This window comes from Leptonotus elevatus, chromosome 12, assembly GCF_054856555.1.
Source record: "Leptonotus elevatus isolate MCC_2025b chromosome 12, RoL_Lele_1.0, whole genome shotgun sequence".
NCBI classification, from domain to species: Eukaryota; Metazoa; Chordata; class Actinopteri; order Syngnathiformes; family Syngnathidae; genus Leptonotus; species Leptonotus elevatus.
This window is the reverse complement of record NC_141250.1, coordinates 12,975,401-12,990,492: the sequence shown is the minus strand read 5'-3', so window position 1 is coordinate 12,990,492 and position 15,092 is coordinate 12,975,401. Positions and strand designations below refer to the sequence as shown.

At 42.3% G+C, this 15,092-nt stretch overlaps 1 protein-coding gene across 2 annotated transcripts; it reads left to right on the top strand.

The window, feature by feature from the left end:
- The first annotated feature begins 355 nt into the window (after positions 1-355).
- Positions 356-10,154, top strand: sona (SON DNA and RNA binding protein a). Of its 2 annotated transcripts, XM_086091523.1 has the most exons (11): positions 356-518; positions 1,890-1,975; positions 2,087-2,291; positions 2,610-2,668; positions 2,782-4,623; positions 4,725-5,107; positions 5,174-5,457; positions 6,054-6,577; positions 6,671-7,149; positions 7,220-7,312; positions 8,937-10,154. In XM_086091523.1, exons 2-10 carry the CDS (start codon positions 1,948-1,950, stop codon positions 7,292-7,294), a joined length of 3,879 nt encoding a protein of 1,292 aa, XP_085947649.1. In that variant the 5' UTR covers positions 356-518; positions 1,890-1,947; the 3' UTR covers positions 7,295-7,312; positions 8,937-10,154. The 2 variants fall into 2 exon arrangements, with proteins under 2 accessions (XP_085947649.1, XP_085947648.1); XM_086091522.1 differs by having other exon boundaries at positions 4,725-5,457.
- The last annotated feature ends 4,938 nt before the right edge of the window (positions 10,155-15,092 follow it).

Here is a 15,092-nt window from a genome sequence, read left to right as displayed (position 1 = left end):
CTGTTTATCCCATTTAGCATTATTTTTTCTTTCTACTGGCGTCCAGCGAATGCTTTTCTCAATATTTCCAGTTAAAAAAGTAAATTAAACGCATATAAGCAAACTGTGTGTCTTATTAGTTTCATTGCCAATGTGCTTATCTATCTATCTATCTATCTATCTATCTATCTATCTATCTATCTATCTATCTATCTATCTATCTATCTATCTATCTATCTATCTATCTATCTATCTATCTATCTATCTATCTATCTATCTATCTATCTATCTATCTATCTATCTATCTATCTATCCATACATCCATACATTCATACATCCATCACGGAGTTGCCCGGGCAACTGTCTGCCACTCAACGCGCGCAGCAATGCATGCCGGGATACTTTCCTGTCATGGCGGAAGAGTTAGCTGGCTAGCGTTGTCGGTGCGCGATTGTTCGGCTTCGCACGTTTTGGGAACTACGACTGCAGCACTTGAAAAGAAATCTACTCTCCCACTATTGCTTCTAAACTTTCACAGGGTAAACATGCGTCACAAATTATAAGCACATTTGACGATTTAACCAAGTAGCTTTGTTGAAACGCGCAATAGCTACAAGCGAAAACGGACTTTGCGCAAGGTTGTTAAATAACTACGAGCATGCTAGCAAGCAAGCTAGCTAGCTGTGTTAGCTAGACGAATAGGTTGTGAATGACCGTGGAGGCCGCAATCCTGTAGCATTATGTTTATTATCTGTTACTGGCACTTTGGCTTTCCGAGTCCTGTTAGCAAAGTCAATCTCTTTTGTTTTTAGGAAAATTGTCTTACAAATGTTGTATTTGTCCGCTAGCACCGTGACCTCCAATAATTTTTTGAATGAATGTTAAAGCTAGCTTACAGCCACGCAGGCCCGCTGGCGATCAGTAACTTGTAAACTGAGTTGCTTTTGCAAACTATGTGGGATTTTTGGTTTTCTTAGTTAACTTTTCCCGACATGTACATATGTTAGCACTCGTAAAAAACCAAATGTGTGCAGTTATGACTGGCCAATGTCACAAATTGATTGTCAAAACAACACGTCGTGGTTGGCTGGTAGCGCGGCAACGTTAACTTGTCGCCGTGCTTGTCATCGGAAAGCCGATGTCGTTTCATTCTTGTAATGAAACAAGTTTCAGAAAAAAAAAATTGTCTTAAATCGAACAGACGTATTTCATTTATGTGGGCGTGATCAAGAGTCACTTTCGTAATTTCAAAGAGCTCTGTCGAAAAAGCGTATCATTAAAATAGTGTGCAGTCAAAATATATGCGATTCATAAAATGGATGGATGGACCTAAGTACGTTTTCTTACTTTATAGTCATATGTAGTTATATAAAATCCAGATGTTGAACCACTGCTTCGAAAACCAGGATTTTATCGAGGTTGCATTATTTTGCAGACACTTGACTAATGTGCACGCTTTGTAAAATAGAAAATATTTTGATTAGAGATTCAAACTATGCTAACTCCTCAAGTATCATCCAGACATTATCATGGTGATGCGACAGATTCAATGTTTTCATTAGTTATAGCGGGGTTTCCCTAAATTTAGGGTCAGTGTTGCCACATTTTATTGGGGTACATTCCTCTGTTATAACTATGTACATTGACATCTATGTGAATGTCCGCAAGATTTAAATCAAGTCAGCAGTGCACTTCTTGAATGTTTGAGACATTTAACCATAAATCCAAAATACTTAAATGTGAAAGATCTCCGACAACCGAACTGCAGTTTCCTTGACTTAACTCTGGTGTATGTGTAGATGTATTTGATGATGTTTGGGTCCCGTAGAAGAATCACCTTTTTAATTTGGTTCTTGGGCTTAAAATGTTTGAGAAAAGACTCAATGATTGTGGTGTTGACTCTTCCCCAGTGACGGGACCCTTTTATTATTAAGAGGATCCTTTACGATTGCAGCTGCAAGCGGTCAGATGGAGTGTGCAGTGGACGTTCCAGCTGGTGAGTGATGATTAGGGTGCAAAAAAGACCCAGCTTCTTTTCTCCATTTGTCATAAAATTACACAGTGTAGCCATACTTTACAAAATGTGAAATTCTGGGTGTCTGTTCAGGTGAGGATGAGACAACAGAAAAAGATGACGTGAATTGCACAGACGGGACTGAACAGCCCCATAAGAAAAACAAGAAGCACAAAAAGCACAAGAACAAGAAGAAGAAAAAGAAGAGGAAGGGTGAAAAGGAAAGCAGCTCAGACTCTGGCGCTGACTCTGAGGCGGAGACGGCGACTCTGAAACCTCTCCGGACTACTAGAGCCAGGTCAGAAAAGTTGTTTTTACGGTCTTACTTTGTGGATCCACCATTTTCCGGGCGTGACGTCTGCTTAAACGAAGCAAAAAATAACAAAATGTAAAATAAAAACCGATATTTTTTTGACAAGTCTGCGAATATGTGAATCCGTGGGTGATGAACTCTGAGTATGCGTTGGTGCACTATACTCTAAAATTATTAATCTTACGTAATCTTACTTTACTTTAGTCTCCAATGTTAGTAATTAGTTATCTAAATTAACAATGAATGTGTTGCTCAATACGTTTCGTGTGGAAATTCTGAACCCATCTGCCCTTGCTTTCGCAGTGCAAGGCTGGCCGCAAAAGTTGGAGATCATGCTGGGCAGAAGGAAGAGACTAAAACAGGTAGGACGCTTGTGAGAATGATAAATTCTTATTTTTGATTGATTTTTGTCAAATCAAAAAATAAACAATATAAGAAAAATAGAATAAAAAAAGCTCATTAATTGTCTTGTCAGATTGTGTGGACAAGGAGGGAGATGCAAAATCTAAAAAACACAAAAGACACGCTGCTAAGAAGAAGAAAAAGAAGAAGAAGAAGGATGAAAAGAAATCCCAGTCTCGCTCCTCATCTGATAGCAGTACTGGCTCAGGTTCCGATTCGGAAACGGAGGGGCGTGCAGGGACAGGGGATGGCAAATCCTCTCCCGCGGTAGCACCTGGACAGCATGAGCCAGTGACCCTAATGTCAACACCAAACAACAAAGGGGATGAGAAAGATGTTCCCAGTCTGCTGAATCCTGAACCAATTGAAGACATGAAAGAGAGCATAACTGAAATGGAAGTTCCACAGAGTGCAGAGAAGACCACAAACGATAGTCATACCAATGGGACAGAAAAGGATATAAAATCCCCTCCGCCTAGCTTGGATGAGGTAACACAGACGGCAACAGTTCAGATTAAAGAAGAAGCCAGTCTAGGAGATGGTACTTTGTGTCACGCCAATGAACTTCCTGACATTATTCCTAAACAGGAAGGTAATGCACCGAGAGATGAGCCAATAGAGAAAGATGAATCCAATTTAATGCAGCAGGCAACAGTAAAAGAGTCTGATTCACCCAGGCCAACGTCTCTTCTCCCTATTATGGGCCCAGATATTAAGCAATCTGAGTCAAGATTTAGTCAGTCACCAAGCCCCCCTAAACAGCAGAATGATGATCAAACAGTAGTGGCCGCTGAAGAACCGCCAGAAAATCATTCAAGAGCAGCCTCAAAGGACAAGCAATCTCCCACTCGTCAAAAAAATCGCCGGCTCTCGCGTTCCATCTCTCGCTCTCAGTCTCCTAAACCTAGGAAGAAGTCTGTCTCCCCACGCTCCAAGTCTCCCAAGAGAGCTCGCCGTCGGTCATGGTCCACTTCTCGGTCGCGCACGCCCAAGAAGAAGTCATTAAGATCTCCACGGAGGTCCAGGTCACCAAAACGTAGAAGAAGTGCTTCTGTGTCCCCGAGGCGACGCCGAAGTTCCCCGTCTACTAAAAGAAGATCCTCAAGATCACCCAAACGTGGCGGACGCAGGTCGCGCTCTTTGTCTCGGTCTCCGAGGAAAAGCCGGAGATCAAAGTCCCGCTCACGAGGACGCTTGAGGCGCTCCCGGACACGCTCGCCTAGACGTGGAGGTGCGAGCGGTAGACGGTCGCGGTCACGCTCTTTTGCCAGGGCTCGTCGCTCCAGATCCAGGCGCCCTTATCGCCGCTCCAGGTCACGTTCCTTGGCGAAACGCAGGCGCACAAAGAGTCGATCACCGTCTCGACATAGAAGGTCGCCGCCTCCCAGATCACGCCGCTCTCGCTCCAGATCTGTCCGCAGGACCAGGCGAACCCGATCACGCTCCGTCACAACCTACAAACGTCAGCGGCGCTCCAGATCAAGGAGTCCCCGCAAACGGACCAAATCACGAACTCCTGCATCTCGCTGGCGCTCCAAATCCAGATCTCTGGTCAGAAGGCGTTCTCGCTCCCCTGCCAGGAGAAAGCGGTCTCCGCCGCGGTCTAGCAAACGCTCAAAATCCCGCTCGTTGCCTAGAAGGCACAGGTCAAAGTCACGCTCACCATTGCCGAGCAGAAAGAAGTCCAAATCGCCAAGGATCCGCGTCAGAAGGTCAAAGTCAAAATCTGTCTCTGTTGGCTTGCGCAGATCCAAGTCCAGATCCCGGTCTGCGTCAAGTGATAGGCCATCTGATAAGTCATCCCATGCCAGATCCGCCTCACCCCTTCAGGAGGAGAAGACGACTTCTCCTCCCCAGGCGGAGCAAGCATCCCCAGAAAAGATGGCCGAAGTAGATGAAACTGTTCCTGCAGCAGGTGAGAATAATTGGGTTTTTATATTGACACACATTACAAAAATTGAATTTGAAAATTGCATTCTACTACACTGCGATGTTGATACCTTGTCTATGTTACAGGTGGCTGGAAACCTGTGACCTCACTGGTTGCTTCCAGTTCTCCACCTGTTACCTCTGTGAATGAAGTGGAGGAGCAGCCTCAGGACCCTGATGCCATCCCAGAAGAAGAGGAAGAAGAACAGCGAGAGGAGGCTGAGGCGGCAGAGGAGGCTGAGGCAGGGGAGGCTGAGGCGGCTGAGGCAGAGGCGGCTGAGGCAGGGGAGGCTGAGGCAGGGGAGGCTGAGGCAGGGGAGGCTGAGGCAGGGGAGGCTGAGGCAGGGGAGGCTGAGGCAGGGGAGGCTGAGGCAGGGGAGGCTGAGGCGGCTGAGGCTGCTGAGGCTGCTGAGGCTGCTGAGGCGGCTGAGGCGGCTGAGGCGGCTGAGGCGGCTGCTGAGGCGGCTGAGGCGGCTGCTGAGGCTGCTGAGGCGGCTGAGGCGGCTGAGGCGGCTGAGGCGGCTGAGGCGGCTGAGGCGGCTGAGGCTGAGGCAGAGGAGGCGGCGGCTAGGATATGCCAGGAACAGGATGTTTCGAGGGCTGGTTCTGGCTCCCCAGAACCTGTCACTAGACCAGATGGATCTGAAGGTTCTGAAGACGTAGATGAAGAAGTAGAAGGTTCTTCACCGACGCCAAACATGATAGAAAAATCCCAGGAAAGCCCCCCGCATTCAGCATCTCCAGGAAGGCAGAGCAAAGAGTGTTCGCCTTCACCCGCAGATCACAGGGAACCTTCGCGCTCAGCTTCACCCCAAAAGAGGTTTGTTTGCAAGGAACACCAAAAGGGATTCTGCGGGTCACTAAAAAGCATTCATTTGATTTTGCTAAAAAAAAAAATAAGGCCTTTAATGGCATTAAAAACTTGCATTAAATACGATGTCCAGAGGCATTAACATTTTAATTGTTGTTCATGCTTTATTTTTTACACACAATGTTGTACAAGGGGGGTCACTGTAACACAATTTACCAATAACAAATGTGATTTATTTTTATTTTTATGTATTTGTGGGGACTGGTTACTAGTTTTACTTGTACAATGACCTAAATGGCCTGGAGTTGCTTTATGTTCCAAATACAAATTGCTTTGAATTTGAAAAGAAACATTTTCATTTTTGCAATTTTCTAAATAGCTGTATGCTGAAAAACTCAATTTGGACTATTGTGCTGTTGGTGTAATGCCACAAGATGGCGCCAAAACTTTGCTAAAAGCAAAGTAGTAATTGTGACAAAGAAGTATGTCGAACTGATACATTTCGACTGAGATCTTTGTACTCTATAAAGGGGAGCAACTAAGTCAAAAGTCTTAAGTATGAACTCCATCATAATCAATGTAATCGTTCTAATCATCTTCTTCAGGTCAAAGTCTCCAGTGAGGAAGAGAGAATCTGTCTCACCACCCGACAAGAAGAAGCGGCGGTCAAAATCGCGGAGTCCCAGCCGGCGCAGAAGATCCAGCCCTTCTCGTTTAGCCACACGACGCAAGCGATCCCGTTCAAAATCTCGAACCAGGGCGCGCCGATCCAAGTCTCGCTCTCCAGTCCGCAAAAGACGCTCCCGCTCGCCCAACAGGGGGAGGAAAAGATCCAAGTCCACGGACAGGAACAAGCGGTCTCGCAGCCGATCCGCCGGCCGCAAGAGAAGGTCTCGTTCAGGTGACAGGGGTCGGAGGTCCAGGTCTCGTTCCTCTGATCGAAGACGCAGATCACGATCCAGAGGTCGAGGGAAGCGTCCGGTGTTTCGCAGTCGCTCATTTGATCGAAGGGACAGGTGGAAAAGGGAGCCCAGCCACTCTCCTGTTCTGATTCTCCGCAAGCAGCGCCGCTCTGGCTCGCGGACACGGCGTAGCGCCAGCAAGTCGCCGCCGAGGCTCACTGACCTGGGTAAAACTTTTCACGTGCTTGCATCGCAGGAAAGTGACAACGTAGAACAAGTGTTAACGTGATTTATTTTGTTGCTGTGGTATACTTTTCCAGATAAGGACCAGTTACTGGAGATAGCCAAGGCCAACGCAGCTGCCATGTGTGCCAAAGCGGGGGTGCCCATCCCCGAGAGTCTGCGGCCAAAAGCCATCCTTCAGCTTCCCCTGCCGACACCGTCTGCTGGCCCCCTCTCCCTCTCTCTGCCGTTACCCCTCCCCATGGGCATGGGGATGGCAAATATGTCCAACATGGGTCCAATGGGGTTGCCCACTATTCCAGGAATGCCCAACATGTCCAACATCACCATGAGCGCCGCCATGGCAAGTATGACGGCGGCCACCATGACGGCAGCCTTGACCAACATGGGGGCCTTGGCGGCCATGCCCCCCCTCGCCCCCCTCCCCACCATCACAAACAAACCTCCCCCGTGTCTCGCGCCACCAACCCCATCCTTGAACCTGGACCACATCGAGGAAGCGAAAAGGAAGGTCACTCAGCAAGCGAATATCCACACCATAAAGGAGCTGACAGAGGTAAAAGATGCTGCTGGTTGATGCATGATGCTTTGGAGCGTGCCCGTAACCGTTTTTTCTTTTTCTTTAGAAATGTAAGATGATTGCCAACAGTAAGGAGGAGATGGCTGTAGCTAAACCTCACGTCTCGGATGATGAATTCTAAACTCTTCAAGTCTTTAAGGTAAACACAGCAACCTTCTTTCTAGAGCCCAACGTTATGTTTTTTTCAGGCCAATTCTGATTCGTAGTAGTCAAGAAGGCCGATAACCGATATTTGGAGCAGATATTAATTTTCAGTAAAAAGGAGGGAAAATATATTGGCATAAAAAATTTTTTTTAATACAAATGCCAATATTGACTTTGTTGTAATGTTTTAAAGCATGTTGAACAATTTTTCAGACTTTTCAAATTATTATTATTTTTTAATCTTAGACGATAGACATTCTTTTACATTTCTAACAAAATGATCAGGAAGCTCCCAATGTTATCAGTACGTCTTAAAATGTTAAATGGAAACTTAAACAAGTAAATACCACAGCTCTCTATAGTTTTCTACAATCAATATATTCTATAAAAAAAAATACAATCTTAAACTTTCACTGTTTTTGCTTAATGTCGAACAAAAACAAATAGTTCAGAAGGTTCCCAGGGTCCGCAGCATCTCCTATAAAGGTTACTGAATATTTCAATAAATAGTTCCCTGAGTTTAAAATGGTTTTAAATGTACTTTTTATCGGCTGTCAGATTTTCTAATATTATATTATTATAATAATCGTCAAAATGCCCAATATCGACGCTGTCTATCCCTACTCCTTTCCACCAGACAAATTCCTCACTTTACTTTAGCAATATAGGCTATTTGTCCGGATTTTCTTGAAAGACAAAGGGGTAATTGATACCACCAGAGAACACAATTTTTGTTGAATTATGTCTATTTTGGGTGTGGAATCCAAAACCGATCTTGTGTTTTCTCTATCACGTCAAGTTTTTGAACTAGGAAGCAGATATGTGCTTGTTCTATCAAAATTTTCAAATCGCTTTCTCTTTGCAGAAATTGATAGCCTATTGGGAGCTGCACACACCTCATGGCACTCCCACTCACTGCGACTGCACAAACAAGTTGCCACATAGCTGCAGATGTGTCCAGTTGTATCATCAACTCTTTTTACTGGACTTGACTTACTACAGTTTTTCTACAGCTAATCAGTGAAATTTTGCTTATGTGGAGGGTAAAACTGTGGAGAGAGAAAAAAACTTGACGTGCTAGAAAAAAACCTGACTGCAATTTGGAATAATTTCACCAATTTTAAATTTAATCGGCATAAAAATCCTTTTTTTTTTTTTTTATTGTTACCAGTGCAATCAATTAATTAAAAAAAATATATATATAAATGGCAGAATCACACCCCCCCCCCCCCAACATTGCCATGAGAGATCATCACTATGCTGTGGGTAATTTTTTAATTTCCCTTAATTGGTCTGTAAATTATTTACTCCAAATTATGTGTCTGTGTCTATGCCATTGATAGATATTGACGGGCAGAAAAATGTAATGATCTTCCACTAGATGGCAGAAGGTACACAGTTAAACTGTGTATCCTTTGTTGTGACAGTAAAGGTTGGGTAACATTGAACTGTCACATCAGGATTTGTTTTTAAATATAAATATTTGTGGCATGTTAGCATAGCCGTTTCATGCTTGTTTTTCAGCTACCAGTATTGATTTTAAACTAGCAAACATCTCACACATTTTTTGCATCAACCCATCAGACTTGTTAATGAATGTCATGTTTCTTTCTCTGCAGGCGCTCGCTGACTAGAAGTTAGAAAAACGATGTGAAGATACATTTTTTTCCCTTCTTAGGACCCGCACAGGAACACCTAACAAAAAAAAAAAAAAAAAAAGATTTTTTTTCAGGACAATGTGCCCACTGTAGTTCCCGGCTGGAAGTCAGTCACGTGGCGCGGCTGAGCCTCACACAAGAGACGAGCATCTCAGTTGCTTACAAGTCTGCCCCAGGTTGCTTCCGTTTGCGCGGCCGGGTCATGTGATACCACTCAAGAAACCGGACACGGTGACTTCTCGTGTGCATGATTGTAAAACTATAGTGCGAATGTGAGTGTGTGTGGGTGTACATAGTGATTTTCACCAACATCCCCTCAGTGTTGCTACTTGCTCAAGCAATCACTGTTGTAAAGACTAAAACCAAACTCACTAGTGGCGCCGTTTTTTTGTTTTTGTAAAAGCTTAGTTAGTCTAAATTGGTTTTACTTAAGCTTTCTTAAAGGACCGTGTAAAGTGGACACTGCTTCCTTGTTCTGCTGTATTCCCTAGTTTATGCGTTTGTGTTTTTTTTAAACAGTTTCAGTTGATTTTTAATGCGCGATTTGTTGACACAAGCTTGGGTACCATTCAGTTGCAAAAAGTATGAGAATAACCAAGAGGAGCAGATTAGACGGAGTAACATCTCCCTGTCACAAAACACATCAAAATTCAATTAGTTCTGCCCCGTTTGTGATTTATATTTCTTTTAAAGTGGCAGCTAAATTTAACTCGGAGATGCACGCACAGAGGAAATAATTCATCATTTGACAAACTGTAGGACTACTTTTATTTGAAGTGATAGTGGATTTGAAAGCTTGAGACCTCGCTAGCTGTGATTTCAACAGTGGGTCAGACAATCACTTCTTGTTTTTGGCAACCTATTAATGTCGTTCATCACCATAGAATTTCGTTCCATGTCAATTGACTGCAGTGGAAAATGAGTAAGCTGCCAAGGCCGTCTTAACTGTGGAAGATAACGCATAGATTTTCTTGTTCCGATTGTGGCTGCTTCTCTATCAACACACAAATTCCGTTGAGGTGATCTTTATTGCTGTTTTCCAAGACAGGAGAGAGAAAAAAGAAAAGAGGAACATGCATTTTTGGATTTTTGGGGAGGGGGGGGGGGGCATTTGAATAAGACATTGCTTGTTCTGTATATAAATATGATAATGATTATTAAAAACTTCATTGATCTGTACATATTCATGTCCTTGTGTGTTGTGTTCTCAGCATGACAGCACATTTAAAATAGTTTCTAGTTTGTTGGAGGGGGTGTAATCTCACAAGACTCACATTGAGCATTTTTCACATTCAACTGTTAATTGACCAGATTATTCGAATAACCTTAAAAAAGTACAACAAAGTGAATATAAGACAAAACAAAAGTGTTGCTTTTTAGAGAATTTCTCTGTGTTTTTAATATCAAAACCAATAATAGTTAAATATTTGAAAAATGATTTGTAGTGACGATTTTGTCATCCCCAAACAAACATGCTGAGTTAACACCACAATCATTTTTGGGAATTGCAGAAGAGACATTTTAAACGTATTTTCCGGCTGTGATATGTCATGGTCTGTTTTCTTAATGTGAAATTTGAATGATATTTATTAACCTGTGCACATTTAATCTCAGCGACCATTAGGCTGTAACACTCCATACTGTCATCTTGTGGTCAAATCACGTACTTGCAGGATGTATTGAGGCGAGCCAGTTCTGAACTCTAGCGTTGAGGGTAAAATTCACGTTTTTGTTTTTATTTTTAGATTTAAAAAAAAAAGAGTATATATATATTTTAAGGGATGTTTTTGTTCTTTTAGTATTTTTTATTGGGTATATTGTTTTGGTAGAAACAGTTTAATTTATGAGCACGTTTTTCTCTAAAATATCAATTTCCTTTATTCTTTTTACTTTGTCCTTGTTCTAATTTGTTATTTTCTCATAAATGAATACATCTGACACACAAGTTGTGGCAAGTTGGCTGATTAAAAATCATACCATTTAATTAGTATCTGAAGGGGACATAAGGAAAAGTAGAGAAATAGTGGCTCTCTTGTAGTGCCTGTCCATCCATCAAGCATAGTTTGAGAGAGCAAAGCCTTTGTCATCGCTCACTCATGCAGCATCCCTGGTTGTCGTGGTAAATAAATCCAGACTGCCACTGATTTAGCAGTAGGCCTATGGGGCGAGATGAGACTGTCTCATTTACAGAAGACCAGTCTCTAAAACCAGAGCGATTACAGAAAGATGTGACAGTTCGATACCTGGGAACTGCTTTTTTTGTTGTCGTTGGAAAAAAAAAAGCATAATAATCCACCCCTTACAGCCAGAGTATAAATCCTGCATTTATTTAGACAAGCTCCTCAACTAATTTTAAGTGGCACTTGTCTTGAAAGCTCTTTCGCTATTTGCATTCTTCAGATTACCACAGACACATTGCAATTAAAAGGATGCCAGCTTTCATCAGGCATGAACAAGCGGGGCTCCTCGTGCACAGCCAAGAGGTGCAGATTTCCATTGTTCAATGCGACAATCAGGCCCCGGCAGGTTTAAATGGGGTGGCATCATAAATATCAACTAAAACCCAATGTGACGTTGAGAGGTTGTGCAGCCTTGAGCGCCCAGCTGCAGATCTCCTGATGAAATCCTATGCTGCAGTCAAGAGCCCATAAGTAGGACCTGGCGGCAAGATTTAACAGCTGTCACGACCACCTTATTGTCAGCGCGTGCCACCAAAAGAAGATGAATGGTGAACTATACGTTAGGTTCGAGGAGCACTGTCTGATAGGCTCGTGTGGAGTGGCCGCGTGCCTCGTTGCTTTTTGAATTGCTGGATTCATTCAGTGCTCTTCTAAAAATAGCAGGCATTACAGAAACATTGCTTTAAAAAATAAAAAAATAAAAATCCAACCGAGGAGGTCAGTGAATGGATTCATCCCCAGAGAGTCAACCTCATGTTCTCCCCACCGGATGGTTTTCACCAAAAGTGGATGAAAACAATGCAATATGTCTAGAGTACCAATTTCCATTTAATCTAATGGAGAATATGTAACAAGGCACATATTAGGCCTGTTTTTGAACATATTAAAACGGTATTAAATTGTGAACATGTGACATGATGGCATACATTGGTCAAAATACACACCATGTTTCCCTCCTTCAGCACAGCTGAATCTAATGATCAGCTCGTCAGCGAGCTTTGCAGAAGCCTGATAACGATCCTGATCATGGATCAGGTGTGTTAGTGGAGAGAAACGTGGAAAACAGGCTGGATGGTGGCTCTCGAGGTTTGAACTTGGCCACCCCTGTGCTAGGCCTATGGCGTTAGCGTCCGCCCAGCTCATAAGAAACAATTATCTTGTACGGTGTAATGTTAGCAAGTCAAAGTTTTCTTTTTTTCTTCCAAGTCATCTTATGGCACTGCTCCTCAATTAGTCTAAAGTGCACTTCAGCTGATGAGCTAATATTCCTTCTGCACTCTATGACAATGAGCACGTCACTGCCACCTACTGTAGTGGATGTACAATTACAGTTTATTCTATTACAGCAAATAAATAAAAAATAAATAAAACAAAAGTGTTGGAAATAGTTCAAATGAATTTTTGCCGTCTATAGCCGTCAATGGCAGTGAATGAGTTAAAGTAAAGCATTTAATAAATGTTTGCGAATCATATTTAGAATATTTGTTCATGTCAAAATATTGGGGTCATTTATTTCCCCATTTTAAATTATGCAAATAATTAATTGATTAGAAAAAGAGGAGGATGAGCGTGTTGCAATGGATCAAATTTTTTTGAAGACGTCCTCATAACATTAAATGTCAAAAGAATTAACACATAACCAGTGCTCTTCAAATTTGGCGGGATAAAAATGTTAATTCCCCCCCAATATATCAAATGTTATTATTATTGAATATATTGTAAAGTCAATTTTTGACTTGACTTAAAGCAGTTTTTAGGAAACGTGTGACTCTCATCATCAGGAACAAATGAGTGAGTCTATTGAAAGGAGCTTCTTAATGGTTCATTTCTGTGCCGCTGTCCTGTGTATGCATCGACTGCAGCCCGTTTTCGTGGCGTTTGCAAGCAAAGGCTACATATGTGGGCTGCAACTTGCATACTGAGCACCGGGTGAGTCATTGGCATTGGCAGATCGATGGCTGAACGGTCGATGGACGCCTGAGTGCTTTGCAACGACCACTCTGTTGTGCAGCCTCTAAAAGGAGGTCACGCGCACTAATTTCTCCTCAGTCCTCCTTGCGCGGCCCATTTTGCTCTCCCATCAACTGCCCACCCATTTACGCACACACACTGGAGCTTCTTCCTCAATCCGAGGCAAGATTGAGAATGAAGACAGCAGAGGCAGCGAAATGAGGTCCTCCCGCAGATAAGAACTGAGGACAGGAAAAGGAAATCGAGATGCGAGAGGAACATTTCACTCAGAGAGACTTAGCCCCAAAAAAATCAAATGGTGAGAATGGGATCATCCATCTAAAAGGACGATGGGGGGGGGGGGGGGGGGGGGTGTCGCAGGGCTTGGCCTGTCACTTTGCTGGACCGTCAAAAGTGTTTGTGTGTGTGTTTATAAACAGCACTGTGTGTATTTTACTGCCCTAGATGGGACAGTATCATTCCAAGGCAAACATATTTAAAGGCAGGAGAGTATTCTGCAGCAGTGACATTTAGTGACATTGTAACTAATGAGTAAAATGGCAAAAATGTAATCCACATACACAAGATGCGGTTCATAATACTGAAATTCAACATCAAGTACAATATTGTACTTAAAAAGGTTGCATATTCCATTTTCCACCCTGTAAGCAATTTCCTATGGTTTGAAACAAAGTCGAATATATGCACTTTGTCCAGGAGCCTCTGATAATAATAGCGTGTGTAGCATTGTGGCTTGCTCGCTGCCGGCTGTGCAAAAGCACCCCAAATTGATTCATTTATGAGGCTAAAAAGGCATTTTGTGGGTCAGATATGATAGCGTCCGTGTGGAGACATTGTGTATTGTGTCCCTTTCCCCCCGTGTGAGTGTGGGTGAGAGAGAGAGAGAGAGAGAGAGAGAGAGAGAGAGAGAGAGACAGCCCGCAGGAATGTGTAAGTTAGTTCCAGTCCATTGCATGAGAATGAGTTGAGGTAGGCTCCAGTGCTCGTGTGCTCGTGTGTGTGTGTGTGTGCTGTACTTCACAAGAATGGAAGGCTAGAAGTCATCATGTTGTCAACAAAAAAGATCAAGGTTGTTAGCAATGCCCCTCCCCCACCCGTGGCCAATCATTTGGTGACACTCAAGGTCTCCAGAGGGAACACGTTCGACTGAGGTTGACTGACGGGCAATATAATGTACTGTAGTCATTATTATTATAGCGAAAATGTCCTTTGTTTTTGTCAATTCATTTAATCCATGAGCCTTTGGTGTTGATTTCAAATGTATTTATTTTTGGAATAAGTACAGCATGGCTGTTTAGTCAGAAGAAAAATAATTTTATGGACTTAATACGGTAATTTTCTGCCTCTTCTTTTTTGGAATATTTTATGGGAAACATTTTTTATTTTTTTCTGCCTTTTTTCTGCCACTTTTGTAATTGTTGCAATTTTCAGGATTTATTCTTTTGTTTTGGACATTGTAAAGGGAGTTTTTAAAGATTTTCTTTTCTGCCTTTTAAAAATAAATAAATGTAATGACTTTTTTTGTGTGCAATTTTGTGGATATTTTATGTTAATTTTCAGGACTTCTTCTATTGTTTTTTTGACATTTTATGGTTACTTTTTAAAATACAATTTCTGGCTTCTTTTTTATGGGCAATTCCCCAAAGACATTTATTTTGTGATAATTTTCTGTCTTTATTGTTTTGTTTTTGGACATATTATGGTTACGTTTTGAAATTTTTCTTTTCTGCCTTTTCTTCATTCAATTCTCTAACATTTTGGCAATTTAATGGACATTTTATGGTAATTTTCTGCTTTTCCTCATCCTTTTTGGACATTTTCAGGTAATTTTTAAAAACCTTTTCATTTACCTTTCATCTCTCTTTTTCTGACAACCTAAACTTAACTTAACTCTGACATTTTCTGAACATTTAATTATTCATTTTTTAAGATCTAAATCATTAAGTCATTTAAATATTATTGAATC

Coding starts and splice junctions, on each gene's coding strand:
- sona (XM_086091522.1), top strand. CDS start 1,948: ATGGAGTGTGCAGTGGACGTTCCAGCTG. Junction 2,292..2,609: donor CTCCGGACTACTAGAGCCAG/GTCAGAAAAGTT, acceptor TTGCTTTCGCAG/TGCAAGGCTGGCCGCAAAAG. Junction 2,669..2,781: donor GAAGGAAGAGACTAAAACAG/GTAGGACGCTTG, acceptor TTGTCTTGTCAG/ATTGTGTGGACAAGGAGGGA.